This window comes from Myotis davidii, unplaced genomic scaffold (assembly GCF_000327345.1).
Source record: "Myotis davidii unplaced genomic scaffold, ASM32734v1 scaffold115, whole genome shotgun sequence".
NCBI classification, from domain to species: domain Eukaryota; kingdom Metazoa; phylum Chordata; class Mammalia; order Chiroptera; family Vespertilionidae; genus Myotis; species Myotis davidii.
The window spans coordinates 2679436-2702309 of record NW_006291010.1 but is presented as its reverse complement, the minus strand read 5'-3'; the positions used below and the strand labels follow the sequence as shown (position 1 = coordinate 2702309).

Below are 22874 nucleotides of genomic sequence, written 5' to 3'. Positions count from 1 at the left end.
CTGATTCTATTTTCTCAGCGACTAAGTGCTTCAACTGTTGGTTTTTGTTTGTTTGTTTTGCTTGTTTGGCATTTATTTTCTATGTGGACTCTTTGAAGGCACAGTGCAAAGGGCTTCTCTTGGGCCTGATTTACTACAGACTATAACTTTAAAGAAGAATTGTCATTTGTCACATCCAACTCGTCTGTTTCCTTCCTCACGAGTAGCAGCCCTTCTCCATTTCTGTGCTACTAATGGTGTGAAATTCCTCATCTTAAACGTTATTATTGGATATTAGTTGATGGCTGACTATGTTCAAGGTGTGATGCTGGACCCTCATTTGCTCTTTACCAGAGCTCTGCTAGGTAGAAGCCATCCTGTTTTATCTGCTCACGGACTAAATTGCTCTCCAGGGTGTCCTAGGGTCACAGCGAGTTACAGCAAAGCTGGTGTTCAACCCTGATCTGTCTGAAGCCCCTGCTTAGGCTTCCCCCTTCCGTCTCAGCGACCGTAGTAATATGTGGCAGCGTTCTCATAACAAAAGTGTTGACTAGCTAAAGTCATGCTTTTAGGCCAGAGGTGGTAGTCTTTTATTTGTCCTTCAGAGTTTTTTTGTTTTGTTTTTTAAGTGGGTGGTTGCCTAACATTTAAAAATTAGGTGAAGTTCTGGGGTAGGGTGGGAACTGGGTGAAGGGGGGGATGAGGGGACATATGTAATACTCTGAACAATAAAAATCAATAAAAAAGAGGCAATCTCAGATTAAACAAATTGTTCCGTTTTTCTTAAAAAATCTTTAGACCTGGCAATACTGTGTTCATAGGTTTACAGTATAATTGTTCCAACTACAAACAGTTTATCCCCCAAACCCACCCAAAGGAGACCTGACTTCTTCAGTTTGCCACAGGCCTCGGCGACCCTACTTCACTCTTATGCCATTTTTCTGACCCCTGTGGATGTTTAAGTTTGTCATTCTTAAATTAGGCTTTTCCAGAAACAATTTCTGTCCAGTTAGGAATCGGTGGAGGTCAACGTCAATTTCTGCCTCTGAGTTGAATTTTATTGCCTTTGATTTTTCTTTTCAACTTTTTGGGATAGTGATTCCGTAAGAATAGCTGCAGTTGTTCAACATTTGTTGAGCATTCTAACATTTAGCTGACACTGACGATAGGCAGACACATTTGGTGGTAAGAACCTGCTTAATTCTCCGATTTAGTTTGCATTCTAATGCCTGCAGGTATTCCTCAGGTACTGCAGGAGCTGGAAGCCACCTGCAAAAGGGTATTTTTGCAGAGGTGGCATCGTAGAGAGGGGAGATGAATCCAACACCACTGAGGGGGGCAGGGGTGTTGCTTCCATGGTGACTATCTAGTAAGAAGAGTACCACTTTCTTGATTGCTGGCATTCAACACAACAAGCAATGCAGAATTTTCAAAGAGGAAGATCTCAAAAATTAGAACCCCAAGATAATGGGTCTCTCATTTTATCTTTTTTCTTTAAATTAAACCTTTATTATTGAAAGTATTAATTGCTCCCCCTTTTTGCCCCATCAACCCCTTCTAGCCTGCCCCCATTGCCTGTCCAAGGCCTTCATCACCCTATTGTCTGTGTCCATGGGTTATGCATATATGCATGCAAGTTCCTTGATCTCTTCCCACCCACCCACCCACCCACCCACCCACCCACCCACCCACCCACCCACCCACCCACCCACCCACCCACCCTCTTTCTGAGGGTCCGCCGTCTGTTCTATGCTTCTATGTCTCTGGATTATTTTGCTCATCGGTTTATCTTGTTCATTAGATTACACATATGAGTGAGATCATGTGATATTTGTCTTTCTCTGACTAGCTTATTTAGCTTAGCATAGTACTCTCCAGGTCACTCCATGCTGTCTCAAAGGGTAAGAGATCCTTCATTTTTACTGCTGCATAGTATTCCATGGTGTAAATGTATCACAACCTTTTTATCCACTCGTCTACCGATGGGCACTTGAGCTGTTTCCAGAGCTTACCTATTGTAAATTGTGTCTTGATGTATCTGCAAGTGTTTTTCCATTTGACAGTGAGACATGTAAGTTGTTGTTTTATTGTTTCAGTGGAAGTCATGTCTCTTTTTATCTGATTTTAACACATCTCATAGAAATGTAAAATAGAAACAAAATGGATTTTGGCTAATTTCATAGCTGCAACTGAATTAAAGTTTAATAGTATTCAATATTAACACATGAGAGCCCCAAAGCTAAAGTTGTTATTTATTTGTGTATGTTAAATAAGTATTTGCTTTTAATTAAGACAATGCCTAGAATATTGTTTGAATTTTTATGATTTGTTTATTTTCTTTCAGGATCCTGCAGGGATCTTTGAATTGGTGGAACTTGTTGGAAATGGAACATATGGACAAGTTTATAAGGTAAGTTCAGTTGAGTTTGAACATGGCTTATGTGTTGTTTGGGTTCATGAATGCTGACTTGCAGTGCTGTCGATTCTTGCTCATATATGCCTCATAACAGACTGAAAATGAAATAATATACTGTACTTGTTAGTTGACTCTCCACCATTTTAAATATATGTGCAGTCCCATTGCCTAAACTAGATTCTGGGATTCGGGCCTTTCCAGTCTTTATGTATTCCAATGTTTATATCTGACACATGTCTGCATATTTGAAGTTCTTCAGGTGGTTAGTTCCCTTTACTTTAATCATTGCCAGTCTGGCTTTCAACGGAGCAAAGGATGCCATTTACTTTAGAAACTTAAGCTATTAAAGTATCAGAGCTGGAAAAGTAGATTTGTTATTGGCCTAGGCCCTAGAGCATGAGTTAAATGAGTTTGGTGAACAGAGTTAGGAGAAAACTGGCTACCTCACAAAGCAAAGACCTAATGCAGCAATGACTTTTTACAAGATCCAAAATAATTAAAAGTTAAGGTTGAGTTGAGATTGAGCTGAGGAATAAGAAGCCCTTCTTGCCCTTTTACTAATTTCTGCTTACAAATTCTCCCCAAAAGTGCTTTTAAAAGCATTTTACTGTTCCCCAGTAAGTGATCTAAAAAATGGTTGTTTAAAATGTGGGTTGATTCCCTTTCTGATTATCAAAAGGAAATGGAAATGAACTGTTTTTAGACTAAAACTCAGGGGGTTTAGTGAATAAGCTATTGAAATAACTGCCTTCAAAATAAACCAACTGTTTCCTTATGATTGTTTCTAGGGAAATATCCATCATTTTCCTGAGTGGTTGTGATATGGGATGGCATTTCCATTACTAATTATCACTTGTTTTATTTTTAAGAATTCTCTGAGGCCTAAACTTCACTTAGCTGATTCAAATTATTGTAGAAGTCACCCGGATAATAAGATTTCTAATCATATAGAATGTCAAGTACCAGTATACATAGAAATATCTAAACATATTTTGTATATGTATGTATGTACATATATAGTAATTTTGAGAATCTGGTTTTTAAAATACAATTGTAAACAGAATCACATTTCAACCTTTATTTACTGGGAGGTAGTACCCTTTGGTGTTCACTCCAAGGGAAAATTTTTCTCTTGCAAGAAATCATTATTTCTTAAAATGTCAACCCTCTGCAGTGAGACAGAATGTAGTCTACCCAAGATGTTTGCTTGACGTTGATCCTGTCTGACACATGAAAGAAATGTGTCTCAGCAAATGCTTTTAAATACTTTCAATGACGATAATTAGGTTGGAAGATTGTATTATTGCATTTTGGGAAATTGGATTGAACTTGTGAATTAAAGTGAACTAAGAAATTAAGCTCTGATTTAGGCAGAAAATTACTTCTGATTTGCTATCAGTATGGAGGAACAACTCTGTAGCATGCTGTTGGTTTCATGGTGCCATTTCTTAGAGCAATTCCATTATATTGTGCTTCCCACCTACAGAATACACATTTGTGGGATGATCCACAGCTTTGTCCACAAATCCAAGGGGTAGACTGTACACTCTTGCAAGAGAAGATAATAAAGAGGTTCAATTTGGGATGAGAAGGCTTGGGAAATCTGGAATTATCCCTAATATCTGTACCTGAAAACAAAGAGGAAACAAATGGCAAGAGGTCTCAGATCTTTTTAGAGAAGAAAGATTTTTACCAACAGTATTGTTAACATTATTATTCTAAAGGGTGCCATTCTCTTAGTGGTTCATACAAAACTTGAGCACCTCTCAAGCTGAGGGAGACTGCAAAGAATGGTCATGGTGAACACACTGGACTTTGCGGCAGGAGACTTGGTCTTTGTCTCTAACCCTAGGTATTCTTTTGTGGCATCACAGCTTTTCTGTACATTAGTCAAGTGAGAATGTAGTTAGAAATAACTCCCTACCCAGTTAAGGATTCAGTTTTTAGACAACCCAGATGATACTAGGTGGCACTCGCTCATGAACAGAGACACCTGGGTTTCCTGAGCCACTAATCCAGTTCTGCTGTTACCTTGAGTTCTAAAGGATTAGAACTTAATAAAGTAGCAGAATTTGAACTCATGTATATGAACCTAAAGAAAAATAACTTAGGAAGTGATTGTTTACATTACTGGTTATATTTAACTTTTATGGACTAGGCATATTTCTAAAACACTGCTGGCATAAATAGCAATTGTATAGCCATAGGACGAGATTCCTATACAAAAATACCTCTATGATAAATACTTTCTTTATAGTAGGTATTAAACCTTTGATTTTAATTTTTTTGTAAATTGGCTTTTGGTGTTCCTGGATTTCACATATTAAGGTATAATTTTATGAACAATTATATGGACATAGTCTTTATTTTACGGTATTTGAGGACTTCCCCCTATTTCCTCCAAACACATACTTGTGTCTCTTCCTAGACAATGTAACCTCAGTTGCTTAATTAATTCTTCATATGCCACAGACCTAAGGCCCTTCATTATCCTGGCTTCTGTCCTGAAACTATTCTAATATATTACTAAAAAATAATGGTTCATTCTTTTACATAGTTTTCTACTTCATAAAACATTTTATATGTATTATCTAACTTTTTATTTAATTCCTATAATAATTTGAAGAGAACATTGTTCTCCCCTTAGAGTCTTTATAGTTACAGTTCCCTCTGCCTAGAACACTTTCCCCCCAACCCTCTTATGACTGGGTACTTCTCCTTCAGGTCTCAGCTTGAAAGTTACCTCCTCAAGGAAACCACTTTTCATCCTTAAATCTAATACAGCCAACCACCCCCTCTGCCTCCCTCCCTCACAGACTTTATCACATCAACCTGTTTTATTGCCACTCTCTGAAATTACCTTACTTCTTTGTGTATGTATATACATGTATAAATAATTTCAATACATAAATAAAAGGAAAATAAGGGTAGGGACCTAGACTGTCTAGCCATCACTGTATCCACAGTCTGGAATATAATAGATGTTAACCTCTGTGGGTCCCAGAATTGATCTTTATTTTCCTTGATAATAATTCCCAGTTTTTTCAGTATTCCCCATAAAACATCAGTCTGCTTATTTCAGAAAATGCATATTTGCACAAAAGCAATCAACCAAATGCTCTACTTGTCTTCTTATAGTGAGAGGTGGGTATTGGGTTTATATTAAAGGGATTGTCAAATAGTCCGTGTAATCAAGATCCATGCTGGAAGTTTACAAAATGAGGCAAACCCATTTTCTGAGATTCAGTCTCCTGGCAGAGATGCTCAAACTTGAGTGTACAAAATGAATATTTGGGAACTTATTTAAAATGTGGATTTCCAGGCCCAACCTCTGAAATTTTGATTCAGTAGGTCAGATATGGTCCAGGAATCTGCACACTAATTAAATTTTGTATGGGTTCATGTTCAGGGCCCTGGGGCCACAACTCCAGAAACTCTGTAAAAATGATTGTATATTATTCCATTGTAGGACTGCTTGAATGAATACTCATTTTAACGCTTTTTGTAATCATTTACTTTAGGATATCCATGCTGATTGCAACCGGCATAAGTTGAGGAAAGTATAAAAACATAAAGATCTTGACCTGAGATGTGATGTCCACCAGTTTTGACGTACTCATTCAGAGATTTGACTTCTGGTGGTTTTATTTGACGTGCTGTGATTACAGTTTAAGGTTGTTCCTGAATAACTGAACTCAAGATCTGAGAATAGTTATGGTCAAAGCTGACCTGGTATACAGAGAAGAATCTGAAACTGCTGTATTAGATTTCATTAAACTGAATATTGTGATCTCTTAGTTAACTTTCTGTTAATATAGGACACAGCTTTTTAATTGTAAGCTTATTAATAGTCCTGAAATGGAGGCGATTCTATGACATACTTGGAATGCAATGTAGCTTTTCATAGTCTGTTCTAATGAATCATGAATTATACCATTCAATTATTTGTTAAGGAATGAATATGGGAGAGTGTTGTGTTTCTTAGATAATAGTGGCATTTGTTTTTTAATCAAGAATTTCCAATATAGAGAATACATTATTTCACATTTGTTTAGAGCCAATGAAAAAGACTCTATGCTTTGTGTGGGAAGAATGCAGAGCCAACTGAGGTGGTTCCTACTTTGCAGAAGTGTGCAGTCAGATTATCTAATTAGTACTCTGCGTGCCTACTGTGTGCTAAGTGTTTCCATCCGTATTGTCTTAGATATTCCTTGAGATTTTTTAGGGAGGAAATGAAAGCATTTATTAAACCATATTATCACTGCAAGGCAGTTTCTCAACCTTAGCACACTTGACATTTGGGTCAGATAGCCCTTTGTGGTGGCGGCTGTCCTGTGCATTGTAGCATGTTTAGCAGCATCCCTGGCCTCTACCTACGAGATGCCAGTTAACACCTCAAAGCTCAGACATTGCCAAATGGCTCCTGTGGGGCAAAATTGCCCCCAGTTGAGAACTGCTTCTCTAAGGATAAGACAAAATAGCAAAACTCTTAAAATTGATGTGCAAACAGAGGCGGTGGGGGTGTAGAATATGGAGCAATTAATGCTGCCCAGACAGAGTGGGGACCTGAATGGATTGTGGGAGGGGGATTTGGAAAAAGCTTCGAGGCCTTGGCATTTGTACATCTTGGACTGTAATTTAGCATTTGCATAAGCGGAGAGGAGTGTAATAAAGAGGAGTCTGGAGCAGGGCTGAGCTGGATTGCCCATCTGGTTCTGCTTCATTCTAGTTGTGTGAAGAGAGCCAATTTACTCTGAGTCTGGACCTTTTCCTGTTAGTAAGAGTACAGTGGAGGGTTATGAAAACTGAAGTGTACTGTACTAGTATGTGGAAGCTCTCAGCCAGGACCTGACACATAGTAGGCACACAGTCACCTTTTCTCCTTCCCAACACATATGCCAGTGGCAACCTGGTTTACCTGTTCTTTCCAGGGTCTCTTTTTTGTAGCAGATTATAGGATCTGAAAGAAGCGTTCAGAGAAGATGAAGTCTGAACACACTTACCTTTGTGCTTCACCTTCCACCTTTGAGTTCTTGGTATTTACGTAAGCTCAGAATTGCTTTATCTATATTAAATCTAATGCTCAATACTGCTAATATGGCATTTGATGATACACTTGCCATTTAGATATTATAGTTGGTCTTTAGTGTTAAAAAAGCCATGTTCTCAAGAATTTGTAAAGAGAACGTAGATTATTTGAGGAAATAAGAAGAATTGGTTTGTAGCACATTAGAACTTAGCAGGGTGAGTGATTTTTAAATAATTATACATTTTACAAATTTGGGGAGGGGAGAATCAACACTATTTCATTTTAAGGTAGTACAAGTTCCAAATAGAAAGCCTGTATTGTGAGATCTGGAAGGAGTGTGGCCTTATTTAGGAGGCTAAGACCTGTCTTTATGGTTTTGGTTCTACATCTAACTTGCTGTAGCCTTGAGCTTGCCATATAGCCAGTTAGAGCTTCAGTTTTTCTTATCTGTAGAATGAGAATAAAAATACCTTTTATATATATATATATATATCCTACCAGGTTCTACTGAGATTGAAATGGATTAAGGACTATGGAAGCATTTTGTTAAATTTAAACTGCTTTATACTATTAAGGTTTGATTATCGCTATTATCATTCATTACAGGGTAGGTGGCAGAGTCCTGTACAGCAGGGTCTAATGAAGTCTATTCCTGTGCTGTTCTTTCTCGTCTTCATCCTTATGCTCAGGCTGTGTGTTAGCCAGTGAATGATACTCCACTCTGCGTAGCCTGACTCCAGCTACAGATTCCTCCTTACACCCCTTCTGGTTCCTGCTCTTTTATCTTCAGGCAAACAGGAGTCATTGGACTGAGTGGAGATGCCCCTGGCTTTGCTTTTGCCTGACCTTGGCCTCACTGACATTTGTTAACTGGTTAGTCACTTTTCCCAAAGTGTGTTCAGTGGAACCCCAAGGCCAGCTCTGTGAAAAAACAATAGTGACTTAAAGAATTTTTATAGTGTTACTAATCATCCCTTCCATTTGAACATAGCATTTGTATTACTTTGTTTTACCCAGTATTTTCTCAATGTACTTAACTGTGGACGAGGGGTCCTCAAACTACGGCCTGCGGGTCACATGCAAATACAAATATTGTATTTGTTCCCGTTTTGTTTGTTTTTTTACTTCAAAATAAGATATGTGCAGTGTGCATAGGAATTTGTTCACAGTTTTTTTTTTTAAACTATAGTCCGGCCCTCCAACGGTCTGAGGGACAGTGAACTGGCCCCCTGTTTAAAAAGTTTGAGGACCCCTGCTGTGGACTCTTCGTCTCCTCTTCCTACCCAAACAACACTGATTACTGCCTCTGGGAACCATTTCACAGAACATGGAAAATCAGGTTGGCTTATGTCCCTGTGCTGGAGCTGAGTGTGCATCCCCGTGGCGGCAGCCTCCACCTCGTGCTGCTCCTTTGGACGAGGGATGTGGAACATGGAAGACATGGCTGCAGGGCTGCCTTTCCTGTTCACGTGTGAACCAGGCTTTTGGGCCAGGTCTCATATGTTGATTGCCTTTAAAAATAATGTTTTGTACTGTTTATAGTAACATATTTAATCTATTAAAATAAATTAATGATGTGGTCAAGGGTATTTGTTTCATTCAATTTTAAAAAAAAACTTTTTTTTTTTTGGTAACTGCCAAGGAGTGCAGAAACTATGATTTTCAACATCAAACAGACATTTTAAAATATGTCTCTGAAGTGGGATAGCACATGTAAAGCATTGTTCTTAGTTATAGTTTCATTTGACTATAGCTGAGACTTTAAGATTATTTAGTTACTAGAGGCTTGGTGCACGAAATTCGTGCACTGGATGGGGGTGTTCCCTAAGCCTAGCCTGCATCCTCTCTCAGTTTGGGACCACCCAACCTGGGCTCTGCCATTGATCCCTGCCCACAGGGAGGTCCTGCCCACCCTGCCAAGGCTCTGTGATGGAGGCCCTGCTCACCTAGCCTGGCCTCTGCCATTGATTGCCACCCACAGGGAGGCCCTGCCCTCCCTGCCCACCCTGCCAGGGCTCTGTGATCAATGCTGCACAGAGGGAGGCCCTGCCCACCCGGCCGGGGCTCTGCGAAGGGCCCTCCCAGCCACGGCGGCTTGCCTTGGCCTTCACAGCCATGGCTTTGTCTGGAAGGATGTCTGTCTATCCCACCTAATTAGCATATTGCCCTTTTATTAGTATAGATTATATTTAGTCTCAGAGTATACTTTAATTGCAGTTGACCAGAATGATATGTAACAGTTTTACTCTAGCTCCTCAATAAGTAGGAGATCCTTTACTCTTTTGTTATATATTTATTTTGTTCCTAATTAGATCAGTGGTATAACAACATTAAAAGAAATTTAAAAACTAGAGTCAAATGTGTAGGCATGCTGAGCTTTTCATGCTCAGAGCTCTCTGTGTCCTTTACATCTGATTTGGCCCAAGACCATGCCACGTCATGCTATGATCTGTTGCGCGTCATGAATTCGGTGGTTGACACGTGAGCCCCAAGGGAGCACCTTCATGAGCTTTGTGCCATGTGCCATATGAAGGGGGCGCTTTCTCTGCTTGGTGGTGAGACCTCCAGAGTCACTACCAGCACTTGCCCCAGGGTACTGTGTACGACTTCTTGCTGCTACTGGTGGTTCTCTGCCCTCTAGGTGGAGAAGACATGTAGGTAATCTTGAAAAGCTGTACATATCTGGACTCTTCTACAGAACTTTGGGTGTTAGTTGGTCTGGTGGAAGGCTGGTAAACTTGATTCCAGAACTTCCCAGGGGCTTCGAAGGTATAGCCAGACTTGAGAGCCACTGGGCTGAGGTATTGCCTCTCAAGTTGTGTAATAACTCTTTTGGTGTCTTTGCCTTCAGGGAGCAATTTCTACCCCTCTTCTCTTTATCCTGGGGTTTTGTTTACCTCATTTACTCATTTAATTATATTAAGCCTTTATAATTAGCATCTATTATTGGCTTGGCACATGGGTGCCCACCTTTCATTTGAAGTGTTTAGATTGCTTCAGTTCAAAATACTTTCATTCCATTTCAAGTCAGTGAATTGCCAAATAACGTGATGCACAACACCCCAGTGACTTGTAGTTTTTAGCTCTCATAACACCCTTAATGACCTGGTGATTATAAGCCATTCTCCAGTAATTGAGCAATCGATAGCTACTATGAGATTGCCATTATTTGGGGGCTATTGGTAACCTGTAAAATGAAATCTGTGAAGATTATCAGCACAGACTTCAGAGCTATCCACAGGTTTAACTATTTTTGTGATGGGGAACAGCTGAGACTGTTTAAAAAGCATAATTCATGAATCGGGGCCCTGAGAAATTTCTTATCTCCATGGCTTAACCTTAAATGTAATTTTATGAAATCCACTGGATATCTTGCATGTGCCAAAATAAATATCTGCTGTTTGGCAAGGAAATGCATACTCCACTAAGTAGAGTGCATGGTGGTGAGGGTCTACTCTAGAAGCATCTCCAGGGCCTCTAAATAGGGCTGAGTACAACCTCTTCTGCAGAGTGCGTGGCCTTGGGCCCTCCCTCTTGCTTACTTTCCACGGGACTGCATAGAACTTCTGTGTCCCTTTTGTTCCCATCTACAACAGAGGAATGAAAGGATAGCAGCTGGCTCACTGAGAACTCTTAATAAATACAAAATAGCTGTCATCACCATAATGATAACAACAACATCATCTTTGTAGACTGCAGGAAAGTTATGAACTACATTATGTGAAGAACTCAGTCTCTTCCAGGGGGAAGGTGCTCTGTTTTAGAAAACATGCCCGTGGTTTTATAATATAGTCTGCTGGGATGGACAGACCTTGGCAGGCCACTGGCATGTTCTAGTTGATGCTTTTTCTCTAAAGTATTTATTGAGAAGTTCAGTTTTGGTCTGTGCATCCAATTCAGGAAACAGTTTGAGGCTCCTAGCTGACTGTACTAGAAATCTTACTGCTTTTTAGTCCCTGTTTTCTCTCTCTCTCTCTCTCTCTCTCTCTCTCTCTCTCTCTCTCTCTCCCTCTCTCCTCTCTCTCGGGAAAATTACATTCCATAAAATACTGTTCAGAGGCATTTAGTGCCATCACCATCATCCACAGCCAGAATGTATTCATTTTCCCAAACTGAAACTCTGTAACCATTAAACAATAATTCCTCATTCCTTCCTCCCCGTCCTCCCACCAGTCCCTGGTCTTTCTTTAAAAAAAAAAAAAAAAAAAAAAATCCCAGTAAGCTTAATTGTGGAGGTTATGGTTTTCTGGATCATCTCTTGCAACACTGGCTCCCAGCAAGTCTGGAATGGTCCTGCCCATCTGTCTGTCTGTCCATGGCCTGGCATTCCTCAGCATGACTCACCGCAGCCCACTTTATCCTCCAGGTGACTGACCGCCAGCACCTGCCCGGCTGCATCTGGTTCTAAGAAGCTGAAAGTAGCTGAAGCTCTTGATTTTCCTGTCCCGTTTATACCTAAATAAAATTCTTCTCAGGTAGAGGAGTCAGTAAAAAATGTACAAGCATTTTTCATGAGTTCTAAAAGTGTTGTTAATGGTTTCTCTATTAAAATGTTTTGGCCTGTGGGTATTTTTATTACCGTTTTAAAAATGAGGTTCTCCTTGCCTTTACATGTATTAACTATTTTCTTTTTTAGTAGGAATTGTTTTTCCCATAGGAAGTGCCAATATTCCCTACAATAGCAGAATGTTCTTAGATGGAGAAGAGTTGGGGTCTCCCTCATGCAGCTGTACCACTGCCCTGACACTGCCCTGCCGGCATGGATCCCTAGGGTATCCCCAGTCCCGGGTTCCTCATGAGGAGACCTCTGCCTGCCCCCAACCCCACCTCCATCCCCCACCTCGTCTTTGTCCCATCCTGCTGGCCTTGGCTCAGTAGCACGGCACTGCTCAGCACTCATGCACACAGCACACAGTTTCTGTTTATTCATGGCACCCACCCCAGACCCTTAGCACTGGGTTCCGCTGCAGCCCCTCCTCCTGCCCTGGGACTCCTGCTGAGCTCTTCTTGTTGCCCTGGCCTCACTGGGTTGTAATGTTTGTTGGGCTGTTTTCACTCTAAACTCTGTGCTCCTTGCAGCTCAGGACATTACCTTGCTGTCTCACTCTTGCCAATACAGAGTAAATGGTTAAAAATCAACTTAAAATAATAAAAGAGTCCACCTCTCCTGTGTTTTGCTGAGTTTGGAATACTCTTAATGGAATATACAGTATGTAACTTTTTGCTTAGTCTTAACTGTTTAAGCATATTAATCAAGGAGACTGATACTAAATGTAATATTTAATAGGCAACAGTAGCTAAATACTGATAATTTAAATAAAAACATAACATCCAATAGAGCAAACAAATAGGATAAAGAAAAGTGCTTAATCTTCTTTCTAAAACTTGTTTCAAGGACATGATTCTATAACTGTCCCAGCAGCTAAACACCAGGGTCACAGCTCATTTGAACTTATAGAGACCCTGCTGCACACTTTTAGGGACAGATGTGGGCTTTTTTTAGGTTTCTCTGCTTCTACCATGTCTTCAGGACTGTGCAGTTAAACATTGATATTGGTGATTCTAACAATTTTCATAAAACCCTCATAATCATTATGTTATTTGACCTGCACAAGAACACCAAAATTAGAAGATGTATGATTATCTCTGTTTTAATGGTGAAGAACTTGCCACGGCTGGCATGTTCAGTGGCTAAAGCATCAGCCTGCTCACTGGAGGGTCTTGGGTTTGAATCCTGGTCAAGGGCGTGTTACCTGGATTGCAGGTTCAATCCTGATCTGGGTAGAGGTCTGGATGCAGGCAGGAGGCAACCAGTCAATGTGTCTCTCTCATATTGATGAATCTCTCTCTCTCTCTCTCTCTCTCTCTCTCTCTCTCTCTCTCTCTCTCTCTCTCTCTCTCTCTCTCTCTCTCTCTCTCTCTCTCTCTCTCTCTCTCTCTCTCTCTTTCCTCTCTCTCTAGAAATCAATGGAAAAAAAATATTCTCACCCCTTGCGTGAGCATATAAATAAAGAAGAAGAACTTGAGGTCTCAGAGTTTATAAATGACTTTCCCGAGGTCACCAAGTAGGTGACTGAGCCTGACTCATGGTCAAGCAGCCTAAGTTCTCTTAGCTCCACTCAGAAGTTTCCCAGAGGAAATCTGAGGAGCGGGGCGGAGTGGGAGGGAAATCTCCTTAAATAGCTGGTAGGAATTGTTTTGCCCTTGCATTGCATGTTTAGAGTTCATTTTAAGTAGATCCCTCATGAGGCTGAATTTATTATATAAAGCAGTGGTGCCATAACTTGTTTTAATATACAGTTCTCCTAATCTTTAAATATAAAATACTGACGGATGATTGGTGGCTAGGCAATTAATCACCGATTTCCTATTATGTAGAGGTACTATATTTTTTATACAACACACAAAATTGCTATTTTCCCAGAAAGATAAGAAGGACATTCGTTTTCATCTATAAAAAGGGTCTGGCATGCCTTGGGCTAGTTACATTTTGCAATATGAACTGCTGCTATACTGGTCAATTGGGGAGTTGGTTGCACCTTTTCTCATGATTTGCTTTCGGTAGGAGAGGGGAGGGAGCAGCATGTTTCTAGACAGCTTCAAAAATCAGCTGTTCTGGTGGGGTGCGTGATTTCCCCTCCCCCAAAGACTCCACAATCAGACTGGAGCTTCATAGATGTTTGTGGACTTGAATTGGCTTATTTTCTCAGCTGCAGTGTGTACTTTTGTGAGCAAGTGGATGAATCTTACTGCTCTGGAGACCATGCAAATATTTGCCAGGTGCTTAAGACATACTTTATTCTGAGCAGCGGGAAGGCCAGTTACTTGTAACCTGGTGTGGCATTGTGGCAAATTGCTTACTCTTTGCCCTTATATTCCCCCCTATAAAAGGTGCTAGGTTTGTATGTTTGGGGAGGAGGGTAAGGAGGGACAAGGAAACAGAGGATGAAAGAGAAGCATTTCTGGATAATGAAGTTGAGAATGACCTGGCTATTAGTATCATAACATAAACCATTTACTGGGTAATTTATCTTGCATGCAAGTTGGACTACCTGTGTAAAGACTCTCCATTTCTGTTTCAATTAAGGGCCACATCATTCACTTTTTTTCTATAGATTTTAGATATCTAGCACCCATAACCCAAGAACATGCTAGTACCTCTAAAGCAGCGATTTCAACCCGGGTACCAAAAGAACTTTTAAAACATGCAATACCTGACTATTTAGGGTCACTGACCTATTTTCCTTAGATTGTCAAAAAAAAAAAAATGACAACAGCCAACGTAACAAAAACCATCCAGAGTGAATGAGTCAATATTATACCTATTTTTTTTTTAGATTGGCAAAAAATATATTTTTTGGTGTGCTGCAGAATTTTAGTAATTAGCTTATGTGTGCCATGAGATGACAAAGGCTGAACATCGCTGCTCTGAAGGCTATTATGAGCTGCTTCCCTGACATGTTTTACCTGCATTTATCTGTCTTTCTCTGTATGCGTCAGAGTAGTGAAAACGCAGGACAGTGTGTCCCCTTCTTTGGATGGAGGCAGAGTGGACCATATATTCTTTTTAAAGGGATTTCAGATTAAATAGATTTTGATTTCTCAGCTAATCCTATGATTTCAGCAGAAGAGGAATGTTCTACTACCTAAATGTTTAGTACATTTTGTTCTGTGGTTCTGTACCTACTTGTGCACTTTGAGGGAGACTTCAGATCTTTTAAAACCTTTCATTCCCTGAAGAAACCTATCACCGAAGCTAATCACCAAAACCTCCCTCCTCCCAAGATGAGTGGCCCCCTCTGTGGGTGCTTGAAGAAGAAGGTGCCCGGCGCCCAGCCCTGCAGTAATCCCGGCTTTAATGGTCTGCTGCAGGGGGGGGAGATGGACTGGCATGAAGGGATGATTAATGAGGAACCACACTGCCCTCTTTCTTGGGCCTCCAGCTTATCTATTGCTCAGGACAAGACTTGCCTGAACAAGACCGATGCCTATAGTTTATCATCTGAGTAAATATGTTAATACATTTAGGTGTGGCCAAACAAGCACACCTTATGCTGATAGGGGATGTGGGAAAATACAGAATACAAAAAAAAAAAAAAAGCCTGCCAACAAAAACCCAAACAACATAGCAGCCTCCAAAACAAAAAGCTCTTTATTTGAATATTGTTGTTCAGATGAACAACGTAAGAGATTCATGAATACCTGGTTAAGTTGATGAGTAATACCTGGCTGATGTGTTCTTGGTAGCTTGTTAAAGAGCAATATCTTTATATTGTCTGTCCTGGGTCCTCTCTTGTGGTCAGGAGGTTCATAGATCTAGTGTGTGCTTTGAGTGGCAGTTCTTGACTTTTCTTGTGGTTCATGTGTCTCCTTGAAGCTCAAGGACAGACTTTGTCCTGCTAACCATAGAAGCAGTGCAGGCATGTAAACATATATGTGTAGGGTGTACATCGAGTACTTATGTCAATTACATGTAAGTATGTTCCTCACAATGTCATGAAGTAGTTACTTACCACTTATTATCCCTGCTCTACAGATGAAGAGTCTGAATGTTAGAAAATATGACTTGCCCTAGGTCACTCTGACAGTAAGTGGTGCAACCTGGAGTTGAACCCACCTCCCACTGTTTGACACCAAAGACTTAAGCAGATGTAATTCATTGGAAGAATGAAAACACGGTGAGGCTGACTGCTCAACTCAAGAGTTCTATTTTAAAATTTCTAGATTTAACTCAGAACTACCGTCTCTAGTTCTTGGGATCTCTTTTAGAGTGGTATTAGCAGGTTATTTTGTCTTCAGCAGTGTTTACATGCTTTGGTTCTCCTCTCTGGCCATTTAAAAAAGGAAAAGAGGAATCCTGCTGCTCACAAGTGACCTAGCAATTCTGCCACACAGTATGTTGAAATAAATGTTTTCTAAAATTTCCCATAAGTAACCCAGCCAAAATATGTTGCTCTTCTAGGAAGTTCTTTGGCTTGGGTCAGTCAAGTAACTTTGATACAACTTCTCCATTTCTAAGTGCATTAAAACCGTATTCATTTTCAGAGGAGACCTGGGGTGAACTTGACCTTTGAAAGTGTGTTAGAAGAAAGAATTTATCAAGTGCTGTAAGAGTATAAATAGAGGTTTAAGAAGTTTGTTGAAAAACCTCTGTCCTTAATTAAGTACCTTCAGGTATCTTAAAATGACTGTTTATTTATTCCCGTTGATATGCTAATCAAAAGGTAATCTTCAATATTAATTCTTTCCTTCAAAGAGTTTGTATTGCGTGTACTTGGTTTATTAAACTATACAGCAAAATAGTTCTTTATATACATCATGGTACCAATTCTTTCATCCAAAGCATTGTGAGTTAGAGAAGCTTACTGAGTGAGTATTAAACACATTTATGTCAAGGATATACCATTTTGGAGAATTTGTAATCATTCGTTACTTATTCTTTGGATAAACAGACACAGAAGAACACATGGGTAAGTGACAGAGGGATGCTTTTAACTTTATGTTTGGAATAACATGGAGTGAAATAACCTTGCAGAGTCTTCAAAGGCCTAACAAGTAAGTAGGTATTTCTAAGGACTCACTAGAATTTTAAATGCCACAGGATGACAATGGTACATTTTATAGCTCAATCTGGATTTGAACTCAGATGAGCCTTTCAAAAAATTTAAACACATGGATTTAAAAAATATTTGTTAGCTAGACCCTTGCTGTTCCAGGTGCAGCCTGCTGCCCAGTAGCATGGTCCTCACCACCTGGGAGGCTGATAGAAATGCAGAATCTCGGGCCCTCCCAGACCTACGGAATCAGAATCTGCTTTTTAACAAGATTCCCATGTGATTTATCTATACATTTGAATTTGGGAAACATGAAATTAAGGCATCTCATTGGCGAAATGCCTTTCCTAGATGAAGAGGAGGCATGCATTCATATTTAGGATGGGCTGGGTGCCTGAATGGGCTAATTAACCTCTGTGTTGAACTGTACCTCTGGGACGTGAGAGGGCGAAGGCCAGACCTTGATGCCCAGTGCTGGTTGGCTTCATACCCCACAGATAAACCACACAGTTGGATAAGGGAAAAGAGGAAGTCAGATCTTTACCCTGGTAGTAGCCAGGAAAGTACATACAGATTTAACACATTTAATTGCTATTATGCACAGGAAATTTTCCTCTGAGCTTTTATAAATTTAGTGATAATCCTAAAGCTTTGTCCTTCAAGATATTGTAGAACCTTCTCTGATGCTGTCATATTTTATATTAAAATGAAGAAAAGAATATGAGAATAAATAAAATTTCTTCTCAAAATGAAGATTCAATCAAAACGCCAAATGGAAATATGAGAAGGCTGATACATAATGCAGTTTTTGTATGAGTACTGGTATTTCATATGATTAATCAGAGTATCTAAGTTGGCCTTTTTTCAAGGGTTGAGAGATCTGTCAAATGTTTTATAGCAATCAGATAGCAGATTAGAATTATTAACACATATAACATGACTACTTCTATATTTGCATGCATTCATATACACACATGTACATATATTTACTCTTTTTATGGTTGTTGGGAATAATAAATGAGATAATGTGCATAAAGGATATATGTACATTATAAAAGTGTCCAGTAAATGGTAGTTATTATTATTGGAAGCAGAAGCTGTTAAGAGCATAGGACGTGGCATTAGTTCCCTTGGTTCTGGAATCTTGGCCCTGGCACTTATTAGCTGTTTGACCTAAGGTTAATTGCCTAACCTCTCTGTACCTTTATTCTTCTACTGAAAAATAAAAATAAAAAGAAATAATAAGTACCTACCTCATAAGGCTTAAATGGGATAATACATGAAATGCATTTAGAAGAGTTTCAAGAATAAAATGAGGGCTCAAAAAATGTTAGCTAGTTTTTAATATATGTAGTACACTCATATCTGGTATCTAGTTAGAGGACTGAGTTTCTTTGGATATTCCTTTTTTTTGCAACAGAACTTTAAACTTTGTGGATGGAAATCTTTCACTTCATCTTGCTTTTAAAATTGTAATAGTTAATTTTTTCTCGTCCTAATTGAATTTCAACAGGGAGTAAAATTAACCTACAAGAATATTTGAATATGGCCTTATCAAGATGCAGTCCTCTAATCTCTTCAGATGTTCTAAAGATGTTTTTCTTTCTGCAAGTTAAGATTAGCTGTAAAGTAGCTCCAGAAAATGCCTCAGAATCCTGGATGAAACAGTCCAGTTATTCATCTAGATTCTGATTCAAAAATATGTGTTGACCATCATCTTTGTTCCAGGCGCTTTTCAATACTGGGTTTAAGAGCAGAGTTTGGGTCTCAGAATACCTGACTTCAAATCCTGATTCTGCTTATCATGAGCTGCAATATTTTATGCAATACTAGGTAAAGGATGATGGTATAGCTGATATTGGCGAAGGTGAATGAGAATCTTATTAACCCTCCTCAAAAATGTTTGCTGTAATGTTGTATTCTTTGTGTTACTTGTAGTTCTCCTAAATGTTCCTGAGAAATACAGAGTATTTTTCTTTGGGCAACACTTCTTCAGCTCCCTGGGAAAAATGTCATTGGCCGTTAAAGACAACATAAAGCCATCTTACTTCCTGAGTAGATAAGTCTCTTCTTTTTGGGTTAACAACTCTAAGAAACACAAAGGGGGGGAAATAAGCACTAGAAGATACATTTAGAAGGTCCTGGATGCCACCAGCTGCTTCTGATTCAACAACAAACCTGTGCTCTGGGGAACTAAAACATGAGAGAATGGGTTGATTTCAAGTGTCAGTGGGAAAATCCCTTCTTTATATCCAAAACATGGCTGCAGTGGAATGGATTATTGGAATGTGAGACATACTGCACCCAAATATTTTTCTGACGTTCCATTGTCATGTTTTGACAGGAACCCAGACAGACATTTTGGGGAAAGTGTGTCAAATTTGTGTGTTGTACAAGGATGAATAATCTAATTGTGCGATGCTGCCTCTGGGGAACCAGGAGCTGGCTTCCTCCAGTCCCTGGAGTGATTATTTTATGTCCCGGGGCCATCTTACCCTTGTGAAGTTATCCCAGCTGTAGGACTGGACTTGGTGATCTCATTTTTAAAGGAATGTCTTATTCTTGTGGGTGGTCTTTATCAATGATCTGCATTCCCCTGTACCATGTGAGAGTTATATAGGGTCATTTCCTGTGCTAGTCAAAGGGGATGCTTTGTCCCAACCAACAAAGGTTTCTTGCTCTCTTAACAGTGTGACCCCCTAATTCTGAAAAACATTATCATATATGATTTAAAATGGAATTCAGCCATCAGACTAGTATCCAAGTTTTTTTTTACCTTCCTATTAGATTAGTTGTGCAAAATCTGGTAATATTTTACTGTTTTTCTTGAGAGATAAAAGTACCTGAAAATCTATATGGAAACCTTTTGGGATGGCCTTGCTGAACCTAGTATTTCCCAAGGTTCAGTCATTTGCATACCAATCTCATGATTTTTATTTATTTATTTATTCATTTTTTGCCTAATTTTTCTCACACATCTAAGTATTTTTGTTTAATATTTTTCATAGAATTATTTTATTTACTTAATTTTCAAAAAGGAAGCTTTATTGCTACTGTAACTGGGAGTCCCATTATTTTCAATGTCACTTTAAAATATAGTACACACTTTTCAAATTAAAAATGTTTGCTCTTTTCTACCAAAGCACGATGATAGGTGGACTGCCATCCTTTAAGAACTATCATTGTCGCCTGTGTTCTGAGGCTTACCTGCATGACAGGGATGAGAGACTAACTACTGAAGGCACAGTACAACTCCCGTGGGCCCTAGGCACTTTTGTATTAGTGGCCCCATACTCCATAAAAAACATTTAAAATTAGATGACACAACTGCTTTGATATAAAGACAAATACATATATGAAAACATTTTTTTTAACTAAGAGTGAATGGTTTTCTTTTGATTTTAAAATTAAAGGACATTTTTGTCAGGTGTGAAAAGCATTTGGGACCCTAAGTGCTGTGCCCACCATGCCAAATGAAGGAGTCTGTAACTGCCCATTCCCATCAAGAGGTCTGGGGGCTTGCCCGGCCAGCTTGGCTCAGTGGTTGAGCATCGACCTATGAACCTAAAGTTCAAGGTTCGATTACTGGGCAAGGACACATGCCCGGGTTATGGGCTCGATACCCAGTTGGGGTGTGCAGGAGGCAGCAGATCAATGATTCTCTCTCATCATTGATGTTTCTATCTCTCTCTCCCTTTCCCTTCCTCTCTGAAATCAATAAAATATATTTAAAAATATATAAATAATTCTGTGACTTCCTGCCTTTACTTAGCATAGGGCAGTATGTCCATCCCTCCCCCCGACAACCTGGTTTGGAAATACAGACAAGGCATTTAATGTTTAGGAAGGCTTTTTTCCCCTTTCTTTTTTTAACCTATGGTCAAGGAAAGAAATTGTGTTTATGTTAGATTTATGTAAAAAACAAATAAACTGCAGATAATATCCTAAACTTTTGTGACCATGATCTGAAGGTGAATAAAGTCCATTAAGATTCTTAGAATCCCTTCCTCTAGCCGTGGGCAAACTACGGGCCGTGGGCCGGATCCGCCCATTTGAAATGAATAACACTAAAAAAAAAAAACAAAACAAAACAAAAAAAAAAGACTGTATCCTTTTATGTAATGATGTTTACTTTGAATTTATAGTGGTTCACACAAACACTCCATCCATGCTTTTGTTCCGGCCCTCCGGTCCAGTTTAAGAACCCATTGTGGCCCTCGAGTCAAAAAGTTTGCCCACACCTGGCCTAGAAGTATCTATGCAGCACTATCTGGTTTCAAGCTCATTTATAAGCCCCTCCTTTCTTAGGGCCTCATGAGTGATTTAGACTCTTAGCTATTTCTAGCAAAGAGAAAGAACAGTCACTCTTGACACTAAAATTCCTCTTTTCACCTGCTCCTCTTTAAGAAGTCACTTCCCCAAGTTTCCTTGGTAGGAAGAGGAGGACGGCTGTTCTGTTTGTCCTCTCATTACTGTTTCATCCAGGACAGGCTGTTAGAAGAGCTTTTTGTTTGGGAGAGCAGTTCTGTAGTTTCGAACTTCCCCTCTCAAACCCAAATGCCATGTTTCAAGTTCTCCCAGGCTGCTGCTCAGATGACTCCTTGGTATTCTATGCTAAATGTGAGGATCTTTATTTAGGTGCTTTGCTCTCCTGAAAAGAAAATCCTAATGATTCATCCAATTTGCCGATTTCTTAGTAGGTGTGACCAGCTAAGTGCCTCCCCAGTGGAGTTGAAACACAAGTCTCGTGGAGCAGGCGCTCATTTATCCGAGTCGAATAGAGCCTGCTGGCTTCTCTTTAAAATGTTTTGGGAGGATAGACTCGTCTCAATGGAGGACCAGCTCTGTCGGGCACTAAGGACTTGACTCCCAGGGATCCAGAGACCACTTAGAACCAGCCTGGCTGCCAAGACAAGGGAAAGACTGTGCTCTGTATGCTTGGTGCCTGAGCTAGGATGTCTTGTCTTTTTTTTTTCTTTCCAGAAAATCAACAAATGAGTGAAAGGCATCATTATGACTCTAAAATCCAAGTAGGAATCACCTAGGACATCTTAGTCTCCTGAATTCGAATCTATCACCAAGCCTGGTTGACTGTTTCCTTAATGTTTCTTGATTCCCTCCTCTGTTGTCTGTCTCTCCTACCACTGCCCTCGCCTGGGCAGGGAACATCTCTCATCTAAGTATCTGCAGTGGATTGTCCCCTGACGTTGTCCCCGCAGCCCCTGCATCCCCAGTATGCAGCCAGTGATATATATGAAAATGCTTACAGTGGGGCCTTGACTTAGAAGTTTAATTTGTTCCGTGACGGAGTTCGTGACTCAAATTAATCGTATGTCAAATCAAAAAGTGAACGAGTGAGACACGTGATGCTGGGCTGATGTTGTGGCGTTCATTGTGACGTTCACTGTGCCAACTAGTGATGGGGTATCTGAAGCTGGCTCGTAACCCGAATTTTAGCTCGCAACTCAAAGCAAAAAAAATCAGCCGAGAGACGGCTCGTATCTCAAAAAACTCGTTAGTCGGGACACTCGTAAGTCAAGGCCCCACTGTATATGTATTTATATGTATATATGACATGTTCATGTGAGATGTACTGGCTATAAAATGTCCTCTTTATTTTTGAAGCACAGCTTGTGAGCAGAGACAGTGTAGGAGTGTGGTCAGCAAAAAATTATCTGGAAGTCAAAAAACTAAAGCTTCCAGCTCTGCTGTGCCAATAGCTGAATGTGTGACCCTGGACAAGTTATTGGCCCTTCTTGGACGTGAGCTGTTTTTATTTTGTAATGAGAGAGTAGAATTCGGTCACTGGTTCTCAGCCCGATTGCACATTAGAAATGCGGGTGCCCAGAATCTACCAAGTGATTCTGATGTAATTTCTAAAAAGATTCCCATGTGA

The 22874-nt window shown here is 39.8% G+C and overlaps 1 protein-coding gene across 8 annotated transcripts in view; it reads left to right on the top strand.

Annotated features, from left to right (window-relative positions):
- Positions 1–22874, top strand: part of TNIK (TRAF2 and NCK interacting kinase) — a 346282-nt gene that overhangs the window by 87529 nt on the left and 235879 nt on the right. For all 8 annotated transcript variants that reach the window (XM_006764113.2, XM_006764112.2, XM_006764109.2 and 5 more), the window contains exon 2: positions 2324–2389. In XM_006764113.2, the coding sequence (XP_006764176.1) occupies positions 2324–2389 (66 nt within the window). The remainder of the gene's footprint in view (positions 1–2323; positions 2390–22874) is intronic.